This window comes from Dipodomys ordii, unplaced genomic scaffold (assembly GCF_000151885.1).
Source record: "Dipodomys ordii isolate 6190 unplaced genomic scaffold, Dord_2.0 Scaffold7, whole genome shotgun sequence".
NCBI classification, from domain to species: Eukaryota; Metazoa; Chordata; class Mammalia; order Rodentia; family Heteromyidae; genus Dipodomys; species Dipodomys ordii.
The window spans coordinates 11,799,660-11,820,054 of NW_012267223.1; the positions used below are offsets into that span (position 1 = coordinate 11,799,660).

Below are 20,395 nucleotides of genomic sequence, written 5' to 3' on the forward strand. Positions count from 1 at the left end.
GAAGCCGGGCGCTGGTGGTTCACGCCTGTAATCCTAGCTACTTAGGAGGCTGAGATCTGAGGATCTCAGTTCAAAGCCAGCCCGGGCAGGAAAGACAGTGAGACTCCTATCTCCAATAAACCACCAGAAAACCGGAAGTGGCGCTGTAGCTCAAGTGGTAGAGTGCTCGCCTTGAGCTGAAGAGCTGAGGGACAGCACCCAGGCCCAGAGTTCAAGCCCCACGACCGACCAAAAAAAAAAAAAAAAGAGTTATAGGTGGGAAGATCTAGATAGGGAAAGTAAGTTCCCCAGTTCAGCCTGTAGGATCCAAGATTCAACTTCAGCTCTGTGGGTCATGTGTCTTCCCATCTTCCAGGCTGTTTGCTCTCTAGTTCTGGGACCTATTAACTGGCTTTTTACTTATGTCAATAAGCAACCCCTTCAGGCCAACTGAGTTAGGTATTAATTTCTGTTTGCCTTTCCTGCACGGATACCCAGCTGCTGGCACTGAGGCAAAACTCCAGCCATCTGTCCATGGGGTCCCTGCCTATTGGAGTGAGAGAGATAAAGGGAAGCTGGGTACTGGTGGCTCTCGCCTATAATCCTAGCTACTCAGGAGGTTGAGATCTGGAGGTCAAAGCTGAAAGCCAGCCTGAGACTCTGATTTCCACTTAACCAGCAAAAAGCCAGATACGGAGCTGTGTGGCTCAAGTGGTAGAATACCAGCCTTAATTTAAAAAGTGAAGAGACCAGGCGCCCAGGTCCCGAGTTCAACCCCCAAGGCTGGCACTCTCCTCTCGCCCAGGAAGAGAGGTGGACAGAGGGGAGGGAAAGGAGAAATCACACACAGCTCTGCACACCCGCTGCCCCTGAAACAATTCAAGGTTTCCCACATTCTCCAGACCAGCCGTCAAAGACAAGGCCAGGCAAGGCACCGGAAGGGATCCAGGGTTCTAGAAAGGCCTGGCCCCACCGCCTGCCCCGCTGCTAAGCAAACATTGCCTCCCAGAGTCGGGCTGGAGTGCGAGGGGAGGAACCAGCCTGAGGTTTATCGCTCCGGCAACCCCGGGTGATTCACTAAGTTAAGAGTCTCGGGTAGTCAGAGACCCGGGCAAGCAAACACACAGCCCGGAGGTCCCCCTCCCCTGCCCTCCCCTCGCCCTGCCCGCCCGCACCTGGCTGCCCCCGAGCCCGGGACCAGCTGCCTCCCCTCCCCCTGCTGGGCGCCCGGGGTTGAACAAACAACGCCGGGCCGCCGGCCCCGCCACCGGCTGGCTCCGACCGCGCGCCGCTGGCGATCCCCCAGGCAACTCGGCGTCACGAGAACCCGCACCCCGACACCCTGCCCTCCCCTCTCGTCCCCAGGGCCCGGACCAGGCCCAACAACCGCCGCCTTCCCGGAGCGTCTCGGCTCCCTCGGGCCTTCCGCGTAAGCCAACCTAGGCCGGGCATGAGGCCCCCCGGGGGGCAGCGCGGCCCCACTCCCGCCCGGCACCGGGGTGGTGGGGGACTCAAGGGAAGGTGGCCGGAAAAATCTCTTGTTTACAGGGCCTGAAGGGCCCCGGCTGCGATTCGCCTTCCTATTCCTGCGGTTCCCTTTCGGCCGATTCTGGGGGCCAGAGAGGGAACGGGTGGTACCCGCGGACCCGCCCCGGCCGGGGAGCGGGCGTGGAGCGCCGAGGAAGCCGATTTCGTGCACGGATTCCCGCGGCCGCCGGAGGGGCAGGGCTCGGAGGCAGAGCCAACGTGGCCAGGAGCGCGGAGGCCGCGGGGGGCCGGGCTAAACCCTGCCCCTCAGGGAACGAACTGGAGGCTGAGGACTGGTCGGAACGGAACAGAGAGCTGGGACGCGGGGTGGCGAGCGCGCTCCGAGTAGGGCCGGGTCTGGAACGCGGGGTGGTCAGGGTGGCGGTGGCATCTGCCCCACGGTCTGCAGCGGCTCTGGGATCGGCCCACGGGGTAAGGGGTGCGCGCGTGGCAACCCCTAGGTAGGAGTCTGGGTGACTCCGGACAGAAGTTCTCCGGACGGGACCGCGCGTACAAGATCTGGACGCACGGTGCGTGGTGCGTCCACGTGTGCAAGTTGGGGAGGGGAGAGGGGGCGCAGGAGACCTCGAGGGACTTTGTGTTTTGAGTGTGCACCTCGCTCCAGCCCAGAGCGGCGGGCGGTGCCCCAGGTGTGTCCCCCGAGGCCACCAGTAAGGTGACAAAGTCTGGGTGTCCACCCGGGGGGAGATGATCCAGAGCGGCCCCCATGCCCTGTGGTAGGCGCACGCACCGGGAGAGGCGAGGCGGGGCAGGGCGGGGCGGAGAGGCCGCCGCCCGCGGAGCGCGCTGAGTTGCACCCCCAAACCACTTTACAGACGAACACCGGGCCCAGAAAGTCGGTGCGCGGGAGTGCGCGCGCGCGGGGGGGCGTGGCGGCAAACAGCAACAACCCACCCGCCGGCTGGGCCACAAACTCCGATTCCCGGCCGGAAAGTGAGCTTCGGCCGAGCCTGGAGGTGAGTCGGAAGGCGGGGGAAGGAGGGAGGGCGGAGGAGGGCGGGCTTTGTTACTGTGTAAACGGATTTGAGCGTACCTGGAGCTCTGGGGGCGCCGGATCCGCGCCCGGAATGGAGGTGATGTCACGGTGATGCAGCCTGGCCCACCCTTCACCGAAGAGAGACGCCGAGCTCCCGGAGGAGGCCGGCGCGAGAGCCAGCGGTCGAGCGCGCCCCGCTCCGTCTGGGTCCCCGGGAGGCAGGCCGTGTGCCCCGCGCCCCGGCCCGGGCCCCGCCACCCTAGCCAGGGCTGGCTCTGGCCCTGAGCCTCGCGTGGAGCCCCTCCCACTTCGGCCCGCGCTCCGCCTGGGGCTGGAGTTGGCTCCAAACACTGTGCCCAAGCGGGGCTGGCTGCGCGTCCCAGGTAAGGGCAGCTAGCCGCGCGCTCCGCCCTCCCCGCCGCTGCCCGGAAGAGCTGGGTCCGGCTGGCAGGGAGTGGGCGAGGGCCGAGGCCTGGGGGTGGAGACCTGGGGGGCCTAGGGGGCCACCGATCTAACTCCTCTCGGGGTGCAGAAAGTTTCCAAATTCGAGCCAGCTGGGGACTAGGGGTGGGGCAAAAGCCCGGCGCAGCGGCTCTGGATGGAGGGCCCAGGAAGGGCTTTGCGATCTGTGCTGTCCGCAGCCCCTCGGCGCGAGTCCCCCGTCCGTGGTGACTTGGGGTCGGCGTCCCCGCTGCCGTGCGCGCCGCCGTGAACGGGGTGCGCAGAGGAACGGGAGGAAGGACAGTGGGCTCACCTGCGCGGCTAGACTTGCAGGGGCGCGGGGTGTGTGTGGGGGGGGTCGTGGACCCCGGTAGGATCCGGAGGGAGGTGGACCCAGGGGTCGAAATCCCCTTTGCGGGATGTTCGGAATTTCACGTTTTCTGGCTGCTGTCCTGGTAGCCCGGTGTCTAGATCTCACTTGTCTTTGGCTTTTCCAGCTCCCCACATCCTGTTCCCCCCACCCCACCCCACCCGCGGTTTTACAGCCGGGAAGATCCAATTGCTTTAAATTCCCCCGATCTCGATCTTACAGCCGGAGGGCTGGAATCTAGAGATGGGTGGTTCGGCAGGGTTGGAGCCCGCCCCTTCCCCAACAGTACGCCTTAAACGTGGGGAGGGAAGAGTGGGGGTGGGGTGCATTCCAGGGTGACATTCCAGAGCAGACCCTTGCCTGCCTCGAAGACCAAGTCTCCCAGTGCTCAGGGCATTTTGGCCCAGATGCCCACTCTTGGTAAAGGGGGGGCACCTGAAATTTGGGGTGACTGACTCTTTACTGACCCAAGCATTTCCCTGGACCCTCCTTAGAGGGTGAGTTAACCATTGGCCCCCTGGAGGGAGGACCGGAACTAGCCTGGGGTTTGGAAAGGTAGTAACAGTGGGTGGGGGAACAGGAGGAGCGCGGAAGGCTAGGTGGGCAGCCTGGAAGTGGCTCTGGTCACAATCCTGTAGTCCATGTCCCACTCTCTTACTCTTAGGACTATTTAGCCCCAGATGCTGGAGCTGATTTTCCTCTAAGAGTTTTCAAGGGTGTGAGGGGAGGGAGAAGGTTGTGTACTTGTAAAGGTGAGGCCTGTGTGTATCTCTCCCTCCACCCCCCCCCCCAAGTGAAACCAGTAGGTGCTGGCTGAGCCTTTAGCCCACCAGTACCCAGTACTGTGAAAGCCTTTCTGCTTCCCCCGCCCCCCCCCCCAGGGAGGAAAGGGATTCAGGAACTGGATTGGACTGCCTCAGACCAGAACTGGGGGCTGGGTGGTTGAGCTGAACCCTGGGAAAAGGCTGATTTCCGAGATGATTACAAATATGTCTAAGACTGATTTCAAAGGGATGAAACCAAAGGGCCCTTTTGTCTAGAAATGAGTCTGAAGCTGGGCCTCTCACCTTGTGGACTGCTGGAGGCTTCCAGGGCAGAAGTCCCTCTTCTTCCCCTGGGAATCTTTACACAAATACAACTGAGGCAGAGGTGGGTCATGTCTGTTCAGCAGATTGGTTGTCACATGCCCACTGTGTCCTAGTCCTGGTGTCTGTCTTGGTTGCCAACCTCAAACATAACCACTTGGTAGGAGAGGCAGGTCCACAGAATGTAAGTGTTCAAGGGCACAGGAAGCTCAGTCTGAGAGCAGAGCAGGGGATAGAGACTGAGGGGGGGGGGTGCTGAGGAAGTGCCTCTGGGCAGGCCTGGTCCCTGCAGTCACTTAGTCACCACTTGCTGACTGACGGTGCACTCTTGGGTGTCAAAGGTATTTGGCTGAGCTCCTCTGAGTTTTCTTCTCTTGAATACTCCTGCTTGTCTCAAGGGTCCCTCTTCTAGCAGGGGATGGGAGCCAGACCCAGCCCGTCTTATTTTTCCCAGCTGGGTCTATGTATTTCTTTTTCTTTTTTGGTAAGTCGTGGGGCTTGAACTCTGGGCTTGGATGCTGTCCCTGCGCTCTTCCCTGTGCTCTACCCCTTGAGCCACAGTGCCACTTCCAGGTCTATGTATTTCTGTTTCTCCACGTGTCCTCTATGTGAGGGGAAGCCGAGGAATGGAGACATTTCAGGATTGGGTATAGGTTGTCTCACCTGAGACTGAAGTGTCAGAGCAGCTGAGCAACCTGGATGGGACGATCAGACTTCTGGTTGGTTCTTTCTAAGTTCTTTCTAGCAAAGCCAGGTGTGGGTGGCTCATGCTCCAGGTTCAAAGCCAGCAAGAAAGCGTGTAAGACTCTTATCTCCAATTAACCAGCAAAAAGCCAGAAGTGGAGCTGTGGCCCAAGTGGTAGAGCAGCTAGACTTGAGCAGAAGAGCTCAGGGACAGTTCCCAGGCCCTAAGTTCAAGCCCCATGTTGAGGGGTTTGGTGGCAAAGATGAGACTTTTGAAGGATGCCGTCCAGGAAGAACTTGGTCAGTCAGGAGAACTTAGGGGTAGGAGGCTGACCATGGCCCTGGGGGTCAGCAAGAGAACAGGCAAGGGCTCCTTCCCCTCCCCTTCCTTCCTCTCACTCTTCCTTCCTCTTCACTTCCCCTTCCTCCTCTTTTCAACCCTCCCCTTTCTCCCTCCTTGCCTTTCTTGTCTTCTTCCTCCTTTTTTCTCTTTTGCTTTTGTGAAAATGTCAGGGCTTGAACTCAGGCCCTTGTGCTCTCACTCAGAGCTTTGTTGCTCGCTTCTGGTGCTACCACACCACTTGAGCCATGCCTCCAGTTTGGCATTTTGATAGTTAATTGGAAATTAGAGTCTCAGAATTTTCCACCTAGGCTGGCGTCGAACCACAATCCTCAAATTACAGCCTCCTGAGAAGCTAGGATTATAGGCATGAGCTACCAGTACCCAGTGCTGGAGGTAGAGCCCAGGGCCTCACACTCACCAGACAAGCATTCTACCACTGAGTTAAACCCTTAGCCCTGGCTGTTTTCAGGTGTGGACCTGAGAGTTATGTTTGCATACCTTTTCCTACATTCTGCTGTCCTTTAGAGGCTTTTTGGCAATGATGGCACAGATAAGGCTATTGTGGTTTTATAGTTAGCTTTGATCTTTAAGCTAGGATAAACATGTCTCCAACAAATTGATTGTTGGGCTTTTTTTTTTTTTGGTCCGGTCGTGGGGCCTGAACTCTGGGCCTGGACACTGTCCCTCAGCTCTTCAGCTCAAGGCTAGTGCTCTACCACTTGAGCCACAGTGCCACTTCCGGCTTTTTGCTTATGTGGTGCTGAGGAATCAAACCCAGGGCCTTGAGCATGCAAGACAAGCGCTCTACCACTGAGCCACCTTCCCAGCCCCCGGGCTTTTTTTTTTTCCTTCCCGACTTGCCTCTTTTGGGGTGGTACTGACTGGAGTTTGAACTCTAGGATTCTTGCTTGCTAGCCAGGTGCCCCCTCCACTTCCACTACTCTGCAAATGTTGTGTTAGTTCTTTCCAAGATGGAATCTTACATGATGCATGGGCTGGCTGGGACTGTGATCCTCCTATTTGTGCCTCCCTGTGTTGTTGAGATGGCCCATGTGCATCTCTGCACCCAACCCTTTTGCTTTTCCCACAACTTGGGACCTCTCTACACACCCCACCATTGATTGAATGCGGTCTCTCCAACTTTCATGCCCAAATCACAATCTCTGATCTTTACCTCCCAAGTAATTAGGATCACAAGCTTGAGTCACCATATCCAGCTCAGACTCATCTCTTAAAGCAGCCCTGGATATGCCTTCTTCAGTGAGCCCCCATTGCTTCTCTAGAATGCATTGCCAAGCTCTTGCCCTACTGCATTTCTGGCTGTCACGAACCAGCTGCAGCCTCTTACAGGAGTTTACTCCATACTTGGTGAATCTGGATTTTTTTTTCTTGTGACTTTGGACTGAAATCAAGACATCTCTTTTGTTCTGTGTGTGTGTGTATACACGTGTGTACGTACACGTGTGTATGTGCATGTGCATGCCAGTTTTAGGGCTTGAACTCATGGCCCAGCTGTAATCCCTGAGCTTTTTGTTCAAGGCTAGTACTCTACGACTTGAACCACAGCTCCACTTCTGGCTTTTAGGTGGTTAATGGAGATAAGAGTCACTTGGACTTTTCTGCCCTGGGGTAGCTTTGAACAGTCCTCTGAGTTTAGCTTCTTGAGTAGCAAGGGTTACCGGACTGAGCCACTGGGACTTGTCCAAATCTTTTCTGTTTGGGAAGGTGCAAATGTGTCCTGGTTGTTTTCAGTGTTCAGGTTCATATTGTAACTGTACCCCAAGTTCTAGCTGAGTTACTGTGGGCCATACTCCCCAAGATTGAATTAAACCATGTAGGATCTCCCAGATGGGTCCATATTACTCTTACCCATTAGCTCTCTCTCATTGTTTGTGTTTGTAGTACTGGTGCTTTATTGATTCAAACTACACAAAGGCCCTAGGAAAGCTGAAGTAGGTCTCAGGAGAAAGGAGCTTTTTCATTATAAACGAAGAGAAACTGGCTTTTACGATCCTTGTAATTTAGGAAAAATAATGATAAATAAGCAAACTTAATTGGACTATGAAGGGGGGGGTGAAGTTGGCTTATGATACCTAAAATATTTTCAAGGAGCAAGAACATTTGAAAATTGATCATTTATCAGTTATGGAAGGACATATTATTGAATGAGATTTGGGAGTTTGGGTTATTTATCGGAAATTGTGTAGCCATTGCTGGGTGTGGTGGTGGAAGCTTATAATCCTAGAACTTCAGAGGCTGAGGCAGGAGGATTAGAGTTTGAGACTGGCTTGGACTACCAGGAAAGAAAAAGAAAAAAAAGAGGGTGGGGTGGGGTAGTTAAGAGCTGTAGTTAGAAATGCTACTCTAGTATCAGCCACTAGTAGTCGCTGTCATCACAGGAAAGCTTGGTTGCTGTCTCTGGAGCCATGGGAAAGGCCTGGCTTCAACTAGTTACTTGAACATTTAGGGTGACTTAAATGTGGAAGACCTGTACTTCATAGAATTTTGGACTTTATAAACTTTCAGAGCATCTAACAAAAAAGAGATCGGGGACAGCACTCTGGCCCTGAGTTTAAGCCTCAGGACTGACACAAAAAACAACAAAGGGACAATCTAGTTGGTATGGAGACCTGGTTTTTCTTTCTTTTTTGGTTGGTCATGGGGCTTGAACATAGGGCCTGGGCACTGTACCTGAGCTCTTTTGCTCAATGCTAGTACTCTACCATTTTGAGTCTTAGCACCACTTCCGTTTTTCTGGTGGTTAATGGGAGATAAGAAGCTCACAGACTTTCCTGCCTGGGCTGGCTTTGAACCACAATCCTCAGATCTCAGTGCCCTGAGTAGCTAGGATTACAGGAGTGAGCCACCAGCGCCCAGCTGAGCTGGTTTTCTTTGGTGCAGATCTCCAGCGTTATTAACACCTTCCTGGTGTTAATAAAAGATATGGTTCTTAGCTACAATGGCTTTAAATCTTCCATTAAATATTATTGGCTTTGCATTGCTTTTGCCTGGCTTTTAAAATGGTAATGCTTTATAGAAGAGTTTTTGTATTAAGTCATTAACACCTTAGTAAAGAGGTTAGTTTATTTGTGTGTGCATGTGTGTGCTTGTGTATGTATACATAGTATCTGTGCCTTTGCTGGTACTGGGTTTTTTGTTTTGTTTTGTTGCTCAGGCTGACTCTACCACTCTAGACACAGTTCCACTTCTGGCTGCTTGATAGTTAATTGGAGATAAGAGTCTCTTGGACTTGTCTAAACCAGGTTGGCTTCTCAGATCTCAGTCTCCTGAGTAGCTCACACAACAAGTTTGGACTATGAGCACCTGGCAGTTTATTCTTAACTTCAGCCTCTGAGCCACACAAAGAACTCTAGGCTCTAAAGAGGAAAGTTGGCACTAAAGGGGGGAAATGAAGGACAAAAAAGGGAGGAAGTGGTAGGACTGGGGAAGGTTTGGTAAACATAACTTTTAGTCTTATCTCTTCTTTTTTTTTCTGGCTGGCAGCTATGCCTGCCACAGGTACTTGTTAAGTCCTTATTAAGTGTTTGTTAAGTACTTGTTGAATGATGAATGATTAATGGAGGAATGCATGGTTGACTAGCCAGGGACTTGGGCGTAGAATCTGACCTGAACCCTGGAAATTCCAAGGCAGAGGAGGAAGGGCTGAACAGGTTATATACCTCTAGCTCCTGGATCTCAGGGAGTATTTAAGCCCGAGATTTGATGGGTGAAACTAGTGAGAATTTTCTCATTTTCCATGTTTAAGAATAGAGATGACAGGGGCTGGGAAGGTGGCTCAGTGGTAGAGTGCTTGCCTTGCATGCATGAGGTCCTGGGTTCGATTCCTCAGCACCACATAAGCAGAAAAAGCTGGAAGTGGTGCTGTGGCTCAAGTGGTAGAGCACTAGCCTTGAGCTGAAGAGCTGAGGGACAGTGCCCAGGCCCAGAGTTTAGGCACCATGACTGGCAAAAAAAAAAGAATAGAGATAACAGATGGGTTTCATCTCTGGTCAGTTGATAAGTCTTTGTGTGAGTTCTGTGTTAAGAAAGATTCTGAGCCAGGCACCAGTGGCTCACGCCTGTAAATCCTAGCTACGCTGGAGGCTGAGATCTGAGAATTATAGTTCAAAGCCAGCCCAGACAGACAAATCTGAGAGATCAACCACCAACTAACTGCCAGAAGTGGAGGTGTGGCTCAAGTGGTAGAACACTAGTCCTGAGTGAAAAAGCCACATGGGAGCGCAAGGCCCTGAATTCAAGCCACAGTACCAGCACCAAAAACAAAACAAACACCACCCCCTTACCCCTCGCCTCCCCCCAAAATAAAAGAAGCGTTCTGAAGCCCAGAGCTCTGGGCGACCATCTCCTGATGGACTAGCACTGTCTTCCCTGGTTCTGATGGAGGAGGAACACGGTGCCTGTTGGAATCTGGCTCTGGGGAACTGATTTTGCCTTTTCTTCCTCTGACTCTAGGGACCCAGCTGGAGCCTGGCCTGGGAGCCAGGATGGCCACCCACCAAACTCTGCTGATATGCCTGGGATTGCCTCTTTTATTATTTCCCAGGACCCAGGCTCAGAATCATGCCCCACCGGGTTGCAGCCCAGATCTCAACCCCATCTACTACAACCTGTGTGACCGCTCCGGGGCTTGGGGCATCGTCCTGGAGGCCGTGGCCGGGGCGGGCATCATCACCACGTTTGTGCTCACCATCATCCTGGTGGCCAGCCTCCCCTTCGTGCAGGACACCAAGAAACGGAGCCTGCTGGGAACTCAGGTCTTCTTCCTGCTGGGCACCCTCGGCCTCTTCTGCCTGGTGTTCGCCTGCGTGGTGAAGCCAGACTTTTCCACCTGCGCCTCCCGCCGGTTCCTCTTCGGGGTTCTGTTCGCTATCTGCTTCTCCTGTTTGTTGGCCCACGTGTTTGCACTCAACTTCCTGGCCCGGAAGAACCATGGGCCCCGGGGTTGGGTGCTTTTCGCCGTGGCTCTGCTGCTGACGCTCGTGGAGGTCATCATCAACACCGAGTGGCTTATCATCACCTTGGTCCGAGGAGGAGGAGGAGGAGGAAGTGGAGGAGGGGAGGTGGGCCCTCTGAGCAATGGCAGTGCGGCCTGGACCGTGACTTCTGCCTGCGCCATTGCCAACATGGACTTCGTCATGGCGCTTATCTATGTGATGCTGCTGCTGCTGGGGGGCTTCGTGGGGGCCTGGCCTGCCCTGTGTGGCCGCTTCAAGCGCTGGCGGAAGCACGGGGTCTTCGTGCTGCTCACCACGACCATGTCCATCGCCATCTGGGTGGTGTGGATTGTCATGTACACCTACGGCAACCAGCAGCACAACAGCCCCACCTGGGATGACCCTACGCTAGCCATTGCCCTGGCCGCCAATGCCTGGGCTTTTGTCCTCTTCTACGTCATCCCCGAGGTCTCCCAAGTGACCAAGCCCAGCCCTGAGCAGAGCTACCAGGGTGACATGTACCCTACCCGGGGCGTGGGCTACGAGACCATCCTAAAAGAGCAGACTGGCCAGAGCATGTTTGTGGAGAACAAGGCATTTTCCATGGATGAGCCAGGCTCAGGTAAGTCCTGGTGGACACCCTCTGTCCCTCCCTTCTTTTATCTTTCACTGCAGGCCAGAGAACTGGTTGTGAGCCAAATGGAAGGTTCTTAGGGTTGTGGACAATTTTCTACCTTCGTATTCCCTAGTGGTCCAGCCCTTGTCTAGCAAGGCCCCTGGTTCTACCCTCAGCTTTCACCAGAAAACGAAAAAGCTCTTAAGTCATCACATCGTGAACTGTGTACTAGCATCTACTGAGCACCTACTGTGTACCAGCCACACTTTCTAACCTGATCTAGAGGCACAATCGCAAAACCCTGCCCTGATCTCAGGCTCTTTGTGTTGTTTAAGATGCTTTGAGCAAGCCAGGAACAAGGTGGCTTAGGTCTGTAATCCTAGCTATTCAGGGGCTTAGATCTGTCTCCAGTGATAGAGCGTTAGCCTTGAGTGGACAAACTAAAGGACAGTGCCCAGTACCTGTACACATGAAATAAAGATACTTGGAGCAGTTCTAGTGGCTAGGATTGTTTTTTTTCTGGTCCCGTCGTGGGGCCTGAACTCTGGGCCTGGGCGCTGTCCCTCAGCTCTTCAGCTCAAGGCTAACACTCTACCAGCTTATGTGGTGCTGGGGAATCGAACCCAGGGCCTCAGGCATGCAAGGCAAGCGCTCTACCACTGAGCCACCTTCCCAGCCCCGTGGCTAGGATTGTTAATCCCAACATTTAGGTGACTGAGGCAGAATGATCCTGAATTTGAGGATAGCCTGGCTACCTAGGAAGACCCTATTTTCAAAAAGAACAAAACGAAACAGAAGAACAAACAAAACTCAGTACCAAGAATTGGTAAAGAAAGAAGGTAGATGCTGTAGTCCCCTCATAACTGCCCCCAAAGAAGAAAAAAGCTGGATGTGGTGACACATACCTGTAATCCAGGCACCTTGCACGGTTCCAAGTTATTAAAAAAACACCACCAGCAAAAAATGTTTAGGAGCTGAGACATGGTTACTGTGCATGCTTACTGAGCATGGGGATTGGGGGCGGGGGCGCAGCGACACTGGGTGTCCCAGAATGAATGCCTGTTCCGCACTGGGAGAGTCTTTTTTTTTTTTTTTGGTTTGTGTGGGGCCTGAACTCTGGGCCTGGGCGCTGTCCTTCAGCTCAAGGCAAGCACTCTACCACTGAGCCACCTTCCCAGCCCCAGGAGAGCCTCTTAATCCCTGCTGTGGAGACAGGAGTGACCTTTGCCCTCTTGGACTCTGGGACCTGTAACTCCGCCCCTACCTGCTGGCCATTGCCTCCACCCTGGGTGCTGGGCAGAACTTCAGGGCACAGCCCCCCAGCTCGGGTCTCATCTTGAGATCTGTTTGTCAGGCCCATAGTTCTAGCCTTTGTTCTCGCAGATACTTCTGGGCTATGAGGTTTTTGGTGTTTTTTTTTAAGAAAACTAAATGGAAAAATCAATAGAGTGAGGCTAGCACTTAGAAGCCATGTAGATATGTATATAGTTTGTGGTCCCTGCGTGCAGGAGACAGACCCGGCCCTGTGCCACCCTGCGCTTGGCTACTCTTGGGTTCTGAGTTGGTCTGCAGCTTCCCTCAAACACCCCAGGGGTGCCCAGCAGGGTGGAACAGATCAGGAAATCAACACCCAAAGGCACAGGAAAGTATTCTTGGAGCTGCAAATAGTTCTGGAAGCCTGCCAGGGGGCCAAGGATGGGATGAGCATGCAATCTTTGTGGCCAGGCCCTGGATTGGGCATGCAACACAACACTGTCAGTGGCCAGCCCTGCCCTGTGGGGATTTGAAGACTTGGGCTGAGGAAGGGAAGCAGGGGGGGGGGTCTCAGCTGTACCCCCTCCCCCCTGGCCCCATCCAGTGCCTGGCAGCTGTAAAGGCCAGAACTGGAGGCTGGCCATCTTGGAAGGCAGCCGAAGGCCCATGTGCCCCTCTTGGCCTCTGGCCCTGAGGGCGGATGAGGATGTGAAGGTTGCTGACAGGGCATTTTTCTCAGCTGTTGAGGGGGAGTAGGGACTGGGCGGGGGGGTGCTGTACTACAGAACCAAGCAGCATTGTGCTCTCCTCCTGGGTATCTGTACTAAGGGGCGTGGGGGTTGGAGGGGTACCCCAAAGTCAGCTACTCTGGGTCAGATGTCACTCCAGAGGCAGTGTGGTCCTCCCTTCTGTTGCTTGGGTTGTGGGAGGTGGATAAGAGTGGGGGGTGAGCCAGGCTCCCCACCCCCAGGATTCTCAAATCATACCTATTTCTCCTCGCAGCCAAAAGACCCGTATCACCTTATAGTGGCTACAATGGGCAACTGTTGACCAGTGTGTACCAGCCCACCGAGATGGCCCTGATGCACAAAGGCCCGGTGAGTGGTTCCTGGGGCTTCCCTGTGGGTAGGTGGGGTAGAGAGGGCTGATGAGTGGGGGGGGGAGGGGGGGGAGGAATATGTGCTTGTCACCTGCGGCATCCACCCTTCAAATGTTGAGTGCACTCCTTAGTGTGTGTGTGTGTGTGTGTGTGTGTGTGTGTGTGTGTGTGTGTGTGTAGGCTGGCACTCTTATCACTTGAACCACAGCTCCACTTCCAGCTTTTAATGATTAATTGGAGATAAGAGTCTCATAGAGGGGCTGGGAAGGCCTTGCATGCATGAGGCCCTGGGTTCAATTCCTCAGCACCACATAAGCAAAAAGAAAAAAGCTGGAAGTGGTGCTGTGGCTCAAGTGATAGAGTGCTAGCCTTGAGCTGAAGAGCTGAGGGACAGCGCCCAGGCCCAGAGTTCAGGTCCTACAACTGACAAAAATAAAAGTCCCATGGACTTTCCTTGCCCAGGCTGGCTTTGAACAGTGATCCTCAGATCTCAGCCTCCTAAGTGGCTGAGATTACAGGCGTGAGCCACTGACACCTGGCCTGGATAGATACTTAGTTCTGAACCACAGCTGTCCCTAGAGGGCCTCTGACTCCCCCCACTCCCCCATCAGCCAACTAGTCCTGACCTTAAAACCTCCTTTGGGGACTAGAAGCCAGATGCTGCCTTGGGGGGAAGGGGGGCGGGACAGGAAGGCTGTGGGTCAGATTCCCACTCCATATATGTTCCGACTCCTGGCTGGCAGTGGCTGCTGGAGAGGTCAGCGACCTGCCTTGGCAGGATGCTGGGAACAGGAAGCCGGAGGTCAGCCGGGGGGCCATTCCCATCCCCTCACCCCTCCTGCTGAGCCTGGGGGCTGGGGTATCTGCAACTTCCAACCTCAGCTTCCAGACTGGGGAGAGCAGGCTGTGGCCAAGGGTAGGGATGGGCTAGAGTTTTTTTGGTTAGATCCAGAGCTCAGCCTGTCTTCTCCAGCCCCTGGCCCCAGTGGAGGAGCTGCCCCTCCACAGGCTGCCCTGTCTCTCCAGCCTCCCCAGTGTTAATGTTTGAGTATGATGTAGACTGTAGCTGGGAGACGCTTCCTGCCTGGTTCTCAGAGCCTGGTCCCTGAATAAGCATCCCCTGGGAACTTGTTGGAAATGTAGATATGAGGCCTGGCCAACACTGGGATAGATTGTCAGCCTTCCTTGGCATCTGCAACCTGGGATTGGTGAAGCTGCTGGAGTAGCCGGGGGTAACCCCCAAGAAAAGTCCGCAAACAGAACATCAAGGCTCCCTACTTCCCATCCCAGTGGTTAAACACTTGCCAGTTCCTCTGGGGGGTGGCCTCCCCGATCCCTGGAGGTGTGGCTGAAACAGTTACTCGGATTCTGGTTTGAGCCCAGGTTTGGGACCTCCAAAGGATCTAGGTGTTCCTGGAGTGGCAGGGCGGCCACCTGCACCCCTTCAGATAAGGTCTTGGGAATCTAGAGGTCTGTGGCAGTTCTTTTCCACTGGGATTTGGCAGGTGGGGCCGCAGGTTTACCACCCAGCCCCCACCACAGGAAACCATTGCCTTGGGACGCTGTTCCCAGAACCCACTGGCCAGCTGCAGCTCCAGAATTTAGAATATTTTTTGGGGGGCTGGGAAGTTGGCTCAGTGGTAGAGCGCTTGCCTTGCATGCGTGAGGCCCTGGGTTTGATTCCTCAGCACCACATAAGCAGAAAAAAAAAGCTGGAGGTGGCGCTGTGGCTCAAGTGGTAGAGTGCTAGCCTTGAGCTGAAGAGCTGAGGGACAGCGCCCAGGCCCAGAGTTCAGGCCCACAACTGGACCCAAAAAAAAAAATTAAAAAAAAAAAGAATATTTTTTTTGGGGGGGGCCGGTCGTGGGGCCTGAACTCCGGGCCTGCGCGCTGTCCCTCAGCTCTTCAGCTCAAGGCTAGTGCTCTACCACTTGAGCCACAGTGCCACCTCCAGCTTTTTTCTTTTTGCTTATGTGGTGCTGAGGAATCGAACCCAGGGCCTCACGCATGCAAGGCAAGCACTCTGCCACTGAGCCATCTTCCCAGCCCCCAGAATTTAGAATTTTAGTCTCCAAACCAGACTCACCAGCCCAGACTCCTACACCAAAGTTTCATGGACCTAGCCAGGGCCTAACGGAAGGGCACATGGTTTTATAGTGGCATTGAATGGGGTGGGGCATTAGCTATGATTCATCAGAGGAAGCTATCCACTAGTAATGTTACTAGTGGATAATAGCAGTTTAGTGCAGCTCAGCATCCAGTGGACTGGAGGCTTCCCTAAGGAACTAGAAAGCAGGAGAGAGAGCTTGGGGAAGAAAGAGGGTCCCCATCTGGGAAGCTCCAAGGTGGCCAGCGGGGGCTACAGGCCAGATGAATTAGGGGTTCCAGGAAAGCCCTCTTGTTTCCAAAAGTGGAGTTAGTCATCTGAGGCTGCTCTGGCTCTACTGGACAAGAAAGAGCATGGGCAGAAGGGACAAGAAGTGAGAGCTGGCAGGCAGAAGGCTGCCGGAAATGGAGTGTCTGCATGGGATTGGTCTGGGGGAGGCAGGGACCCTCCCCCGTGACTACCTGTTGTTTCTTCCAGGCTGAAACGTCTTATGACGTCATCCTCCCACGAGCCACCGCCAACAGCCAGGTGATGGGCAGTGCCAGCTCAACCCTGCGGGCTGAAGACATGTACATGGCCCAGAGCCACCAGGCGGCCACACCTTCCAAAGATGGCAAGAACTCCCAGGTCTTTAGAAACCCCTATGTGTGGGACTGAGGTGGCGGCGGCGGCGGCATGGCCAGGAGGAAACGGGGCGGATCTGGGGAGGGCCCTTGGGATCCAGCCCTGGCCAGGACCACTCCCTGCTCCCCCAGGGACCCTCGTGCTCTGTGGCTATTTGCTGGCTCCAAGCAGCTTGTGACTCGGAGCCAGGAGGTTCCCCCATTTGCCAATGTTGACTGTGGGAGGGTCCTCATCCTTGAGGTCCCTACCCATTCCTCAGTGTTTGTAGAGTCCAGGAACCAGTCCAGCTTGGTGCCTGGGCCACTTCCTGCTCTGGCCAAATGTGTTCTTGGGGTGATGGCCAGCCTGTGCCTACATTCTCTGGAGGTCTCTGAGCTGGCACCACGGGCCTGATCTTGCTCCTCTGTGAGGACCAAGGGTGCCTAATAAACACATTTCTGCTTTGTTAACTCACACTGTGGCCTTATGCTTTCTGACCCTCTCTCTTCTCCTCCACAGCCTGTGTGGGCTTCCATCCCTCCCTCCCAAAATTCAGCTCATGTTACCAGATACTGCTGGTGCCATCAGGAGTTGGCACCTCCACTCAGGGTGTTCTGAGGTGCAGTCTTCATCTATATCCACTATAATCAGAATGAACCCTTGGGCTTGGCTCCTTTTATTTTTTGTCAGTTGTGGGACTTGAACTCAGGACCTGGGTAATATCCCTGAGGTTTTTTTGCTCAAGGCTACCACTTTGAGCCACAGCTCTACTTCTGGTTTCTGGTGGTTCATTGGAGATAAGAGTCTCAAACTTTCCTGTCCAGGCAGGATTTGAACTACGATCCTCTGATCTCCTCAGCTTCCTAAATAGCTAGGATTATAGGCGTGAGCCACAGTGCCTGGCTTGTGTTTGGCTCCTGCCTGGGGTGTAGCCCCACAGTTGGGCTTGTATAACCTTAGGCAGCTTTCCCTCTGGGATCTCCTCTTCCTCTACCCCTCCCCCTCCACACTGGCTGCCTTTGGGGAACAGGGATGGCAGAACTATCACTCAGCAGGCAGTGTTCTGGGTTAAGAGGGAGCTCTGCTAATCTCACTTCCTCCTGGAAAGAAGAGAATGAAGGTCCCTTAGGGGATGAGGGATAAAATGACACCCTGCGAGGTAAGAAAGATGGTTCAGAGAAGGCTAGGGTTGTTTACAGCATGGATTTAACCGAGGCGCAACTGGGTCCTGGCTGGCTCAGGAATTACAGTATTCATTTGCTCAGGACTTTACTGTCAGAAAAAGCCTTTCCCCTGCAGCTGTCCCAGGAGGCAGACAATACCACCATTCTCCTTTCTAGACCCCACATCTCAGAATGGAACCATGTTAGGCTTAAGCAGAGCCTTAGGAAGTTGATCCTAAGAGACCCAGGGAGGCTGCACAGGACCTCTGCAGGTGACAAGACTAAAACCAGGTTTTCTTCCTTCCTTTTATGCCAGTACTGGGGATTGAACTCAGAGCCTGGCACTCTGTACTCCCAAGTCAGTGCTCCACTGCTTGAACCATACCACCTCTGGCTTTTTGCTGATTCAGTAGTGATAAGAGTCTCTTGTATTTTGTCCGCCGAGGCTGGCTTTAAACCCATGGTCCTCAGATCTCAGCCTCCTGAGTAGCTAGGAAAAACAGACCTGAGCCACCAGTTCTCAACTTGACCAGGTTTTCTTGAGACTGCGGTGTCCTGGGTTATGGCTGGAATGGAGCTTCTGTATCCTAATCCTGTGACACAGCTTTTCTAGGGAGCTGGGGAGGGGCCCGCCCATCATCCCCAGCCTGGAAATGTTTGTTTCTGACACTGGTTATAAGGGGAAACATATTTGCGTTGAAAGGGAGAGAAAGGTTGCCGGAAGCAAAAATAAAACTCGCAGCCTTATCCTGTGTTTAGATGGCATGTGTCCTCCTGGGAACAAACTTTATTTTGATTTAGCACTGCATCAATCGTACTTGGGCTCAGGACATTCGGATCCTTCCCCTTTGACTCTTGTTCTTTCTGGTTGCTTTAGGCTCAGTCCCCGCAAAATAAAACGAGATGGTAGACGCCCTCCCTGGACTGCACGGTATCCTGATGCCCTCTTTGCTCATGCCCACGCTGAGCAGGGCCCAGCACCTTTCTTTCCCAACCTTGTTCTTGGAGCTGGGAGGGACTGGAGGCCATCAATCAGAAGCAGTGCACTGAGTGAGGGGACTGGGAAGGCCTGAGGCACGTGACTGGGGCTCCTAGGGCCACCCTACCCTGTCTCTGTCCATGCCAGCCTCTTGTTCCCTGAGTGACAACATGTATGAGGAGCTGGCTGCAGCTGCTGCTCACCTTCTCCTGATACTTCATCGGGCCTCATGCCTCCTGTATGTGCATGTGTGTCAGTCCTGGGGCTTGCACTCAGGGCCTCTAGCTTGGACTCTAGCTTGTTACTTATTTTTTCCACTCAAGGCTGGCGTTCTACCACTTGAGTCACATCACTTCCAGCTTTTTGCTGGTTAACTAGAGATAAAAAGTTTCTCACATTTGTCTGCCCAGGCTGACTTCCAACCTCGATCCTCCAGTCTCAGCCTCTTGAGTCGCTAGGGTTGCAGGTGTGAGCCACTGGTACCTGGCTGACATTGGATCTGTGTTGACATTGGATCTTCCTGGCCTTTGCCCATCATCCTGTTCCCACTCCGCCTGGGTGAATTTCCTGCATGAGTCTTGAGAAGCTAAACCATCCAGAAGCCATCCCTCACTCTTCTCCCCGGGGGACCTTCTGTCACCACACCTGGATTGTGGAAAGGAAGATCATGGAGCTGGGGGCAGAGCTCAGCACGGCTGGGCGTTGTTTTTCTTCATGGCCTGTGGGTCCCAGATCCCACTGGACCTTGACGGTGACCCTGACCCTGACTGAGCCTTCCCTGTCTCCAATGAACTGGGTCCCGCTGGCTGTTCTCTGCTCCCAGCTGCCCCTCAAGGAGCGCTGAGGAGTGACGTTCCTTCAAGGGGCCCAATGAGGAATTGGGGCATTGGCAAGTCACCGTGCTCTCTCCCTGGCTCTTCTGTCTGGATATTTTTGGTTTCTCACGTGGTTTACAAGGCAGCCCCTGGACCTGCGCAAGTGTAGATGTCCCTGTATTGCCTTCATTGCACAGGTTCTGGGGGCTCAGCTGGCACCCACTGGAGCACCCTGTGGATGCCGAGCAGTACTCTCAGGGACTAGGTGACTTGAGGGTCTGAAGACTTTGCTGGCTCAGACTTGGGGGACATGGGGAGACCCCTGAGGCAGATGGAATCCAGGACTGAATATCTCACTGGTTTTATTTTTGTCAGTCATGGGCCTTGAACTTAGGACCTAGGTGCTGTCCCTGAGGTCTTTTGCTCAAGGCTAGCACTCTACCACTTGGAGCCACAGCGCCATTTCCAGTTTTCTGGTGGTTCATTGGAAATAAGTGTCTCAAGGACTTTTCTACCCAGGCTAACTTCAAACCTCAATCCTCAGATCTCAGCCTCTGGAGTAGCTAGGATTACACATGTGAGCCTCTAGCTCATGGCAATCTCACTGGCTTTATCTGGCAGGTATGTCAGTTTCCACCTTACTTGGGGTAGCTGATGCCCTTGGGGCACCTGGATATGCCAGGACTGCCTTCGTCACCGGAGGAGCTTGTTGTGATCTGGGCCTTAGGACCTGCTCCTGGGAGTCCTGATGGCTGCCACTCAGCTAAGGGGGAGCCATTTCTGGGAAATGCATACTTCTGGTACCAAGGGCAGAGACTGAGCACAGCTGTCTCATGGGATATCACCATAGCTTCCTCTGCCCTGCCCTTTGCCTTGCCCTTGGACACCAAACAGAACTGACTCTTCCTGAGAGTAGCCTTGAGTGTGACTTTCCACCCAACATCACCCTGCTATGGTCAGATTACAATCCTCCAGAGCCACCCTCATGTCCCCACAATCTGTGCCTTGGTTACTAAAGTATTTTCTCAGAGCTTACCAGGTGAATGGTCCTCACAGAGCAAGGCTGTACCCTGAGTGTGACCTCTACCTTCACCTCTCCAATGAATCCAGTTGCAATATTTACCTTAAAGGGAAGTGGCGGGGGGAGGCTGGGAAGGGGAAGACGGGGGGGGTGCTTCGTGTACCTCAAGACTGCTTTTGATCTGGGGTAATAGCCTCAAGATCCCTTCCAGTGAACAAAAGCACTGAGTCACTAAGAATATCAGACAGCCAGTGGTGCAGCACTTGGTGGATGGCAGGAGGGTGTGACCTGCAAGCTCAAAAAGGAGGGGCTCCCAGCAGATGAAGGCTAGTGGAAGTGAAGGCTAGCCCGGATGCA

At 54.1% G+C, this 20,395-nt stretch overlaps 1 protein-coding gene across 7 annotated transcripts; it reads left to right on the plus strand.

Moving 5' to 3' along the window:
- The first annotated feature begins 1,335 nt into the window (after positions 1 to 1,335).
- Gprc5c (G protein-coupled receptor, class C, group 5, member C) lies at positions 1,336 to 18,492 on the plus strand. Of its 7 annotated transcripts, none has more exons than XM_013038038.1 (6): positions 1,336 to 1,408; positions 2,343 to 2,483; positions 9,900 to 11,003; positions 13,254 to 13,348; positions 15,935 to 16,084; positions 18,101 to 18,492. In XM_013038038.1, the coding sequence occupies exons 3-6, from the start codon at positions 9,932 to 9,934 to the stop codon at positions 18,131 to 18,133; spliced, it is 1,350 nt and encodes a 449-aa protein (XP_012893492.1). In that variant the 5' UTR covers positions 1,336 to 1,408; positions 2,343 to 2,483; positions 9,900 to 9,931; the 3' UTR covers positions 18,134 to 18,492. The 7 variants fall into 7 exon arrangements, with proteins under 7 accessions (XP_012893492.1, XP_012893497.1, XP_012893491.1 ...); XM_013038037.1 differs by lacking the exon at positions 1,336 to 1,408 and adding an exon at positions 1,784 to 2,036; XM_013038039.1 differs by lacking the exon at positions 1,336 to 1,408 and adding an exon at positions 1,784 to 1,938.
- Positions 18,493 to 20,395: the final 1,903 nt, after the last annotated feature.

What these genes read in the sequence shown, in the direction of transcription:
- Gprc5c (XM_013038038.1), top strand. Translation starts at nt 9,932, where the DNA reads ATGGCCACCCACCAAACTCTGCTGATATGCCTGGGATTGCCTCTTTTA. An exon ending in CATGGATGAGCCAGGCTCAG is followed by an intron (nt 11,004 to 13,253) that starts GTAAGTCCTGGT and finishes TTCTCCTCGCAG; the next exon opens with CCAAAAGACCCGTATCACCT. An exon ending in AAGATGGCAAGAACTCCCAG is followed by an intron (nt 16,085 to 18,100) that starts GTCTTTAGAAAC and finishes TGGTTGCTTTAG; the next exon opens with GCTCAGTCCCCGCAAAATAA.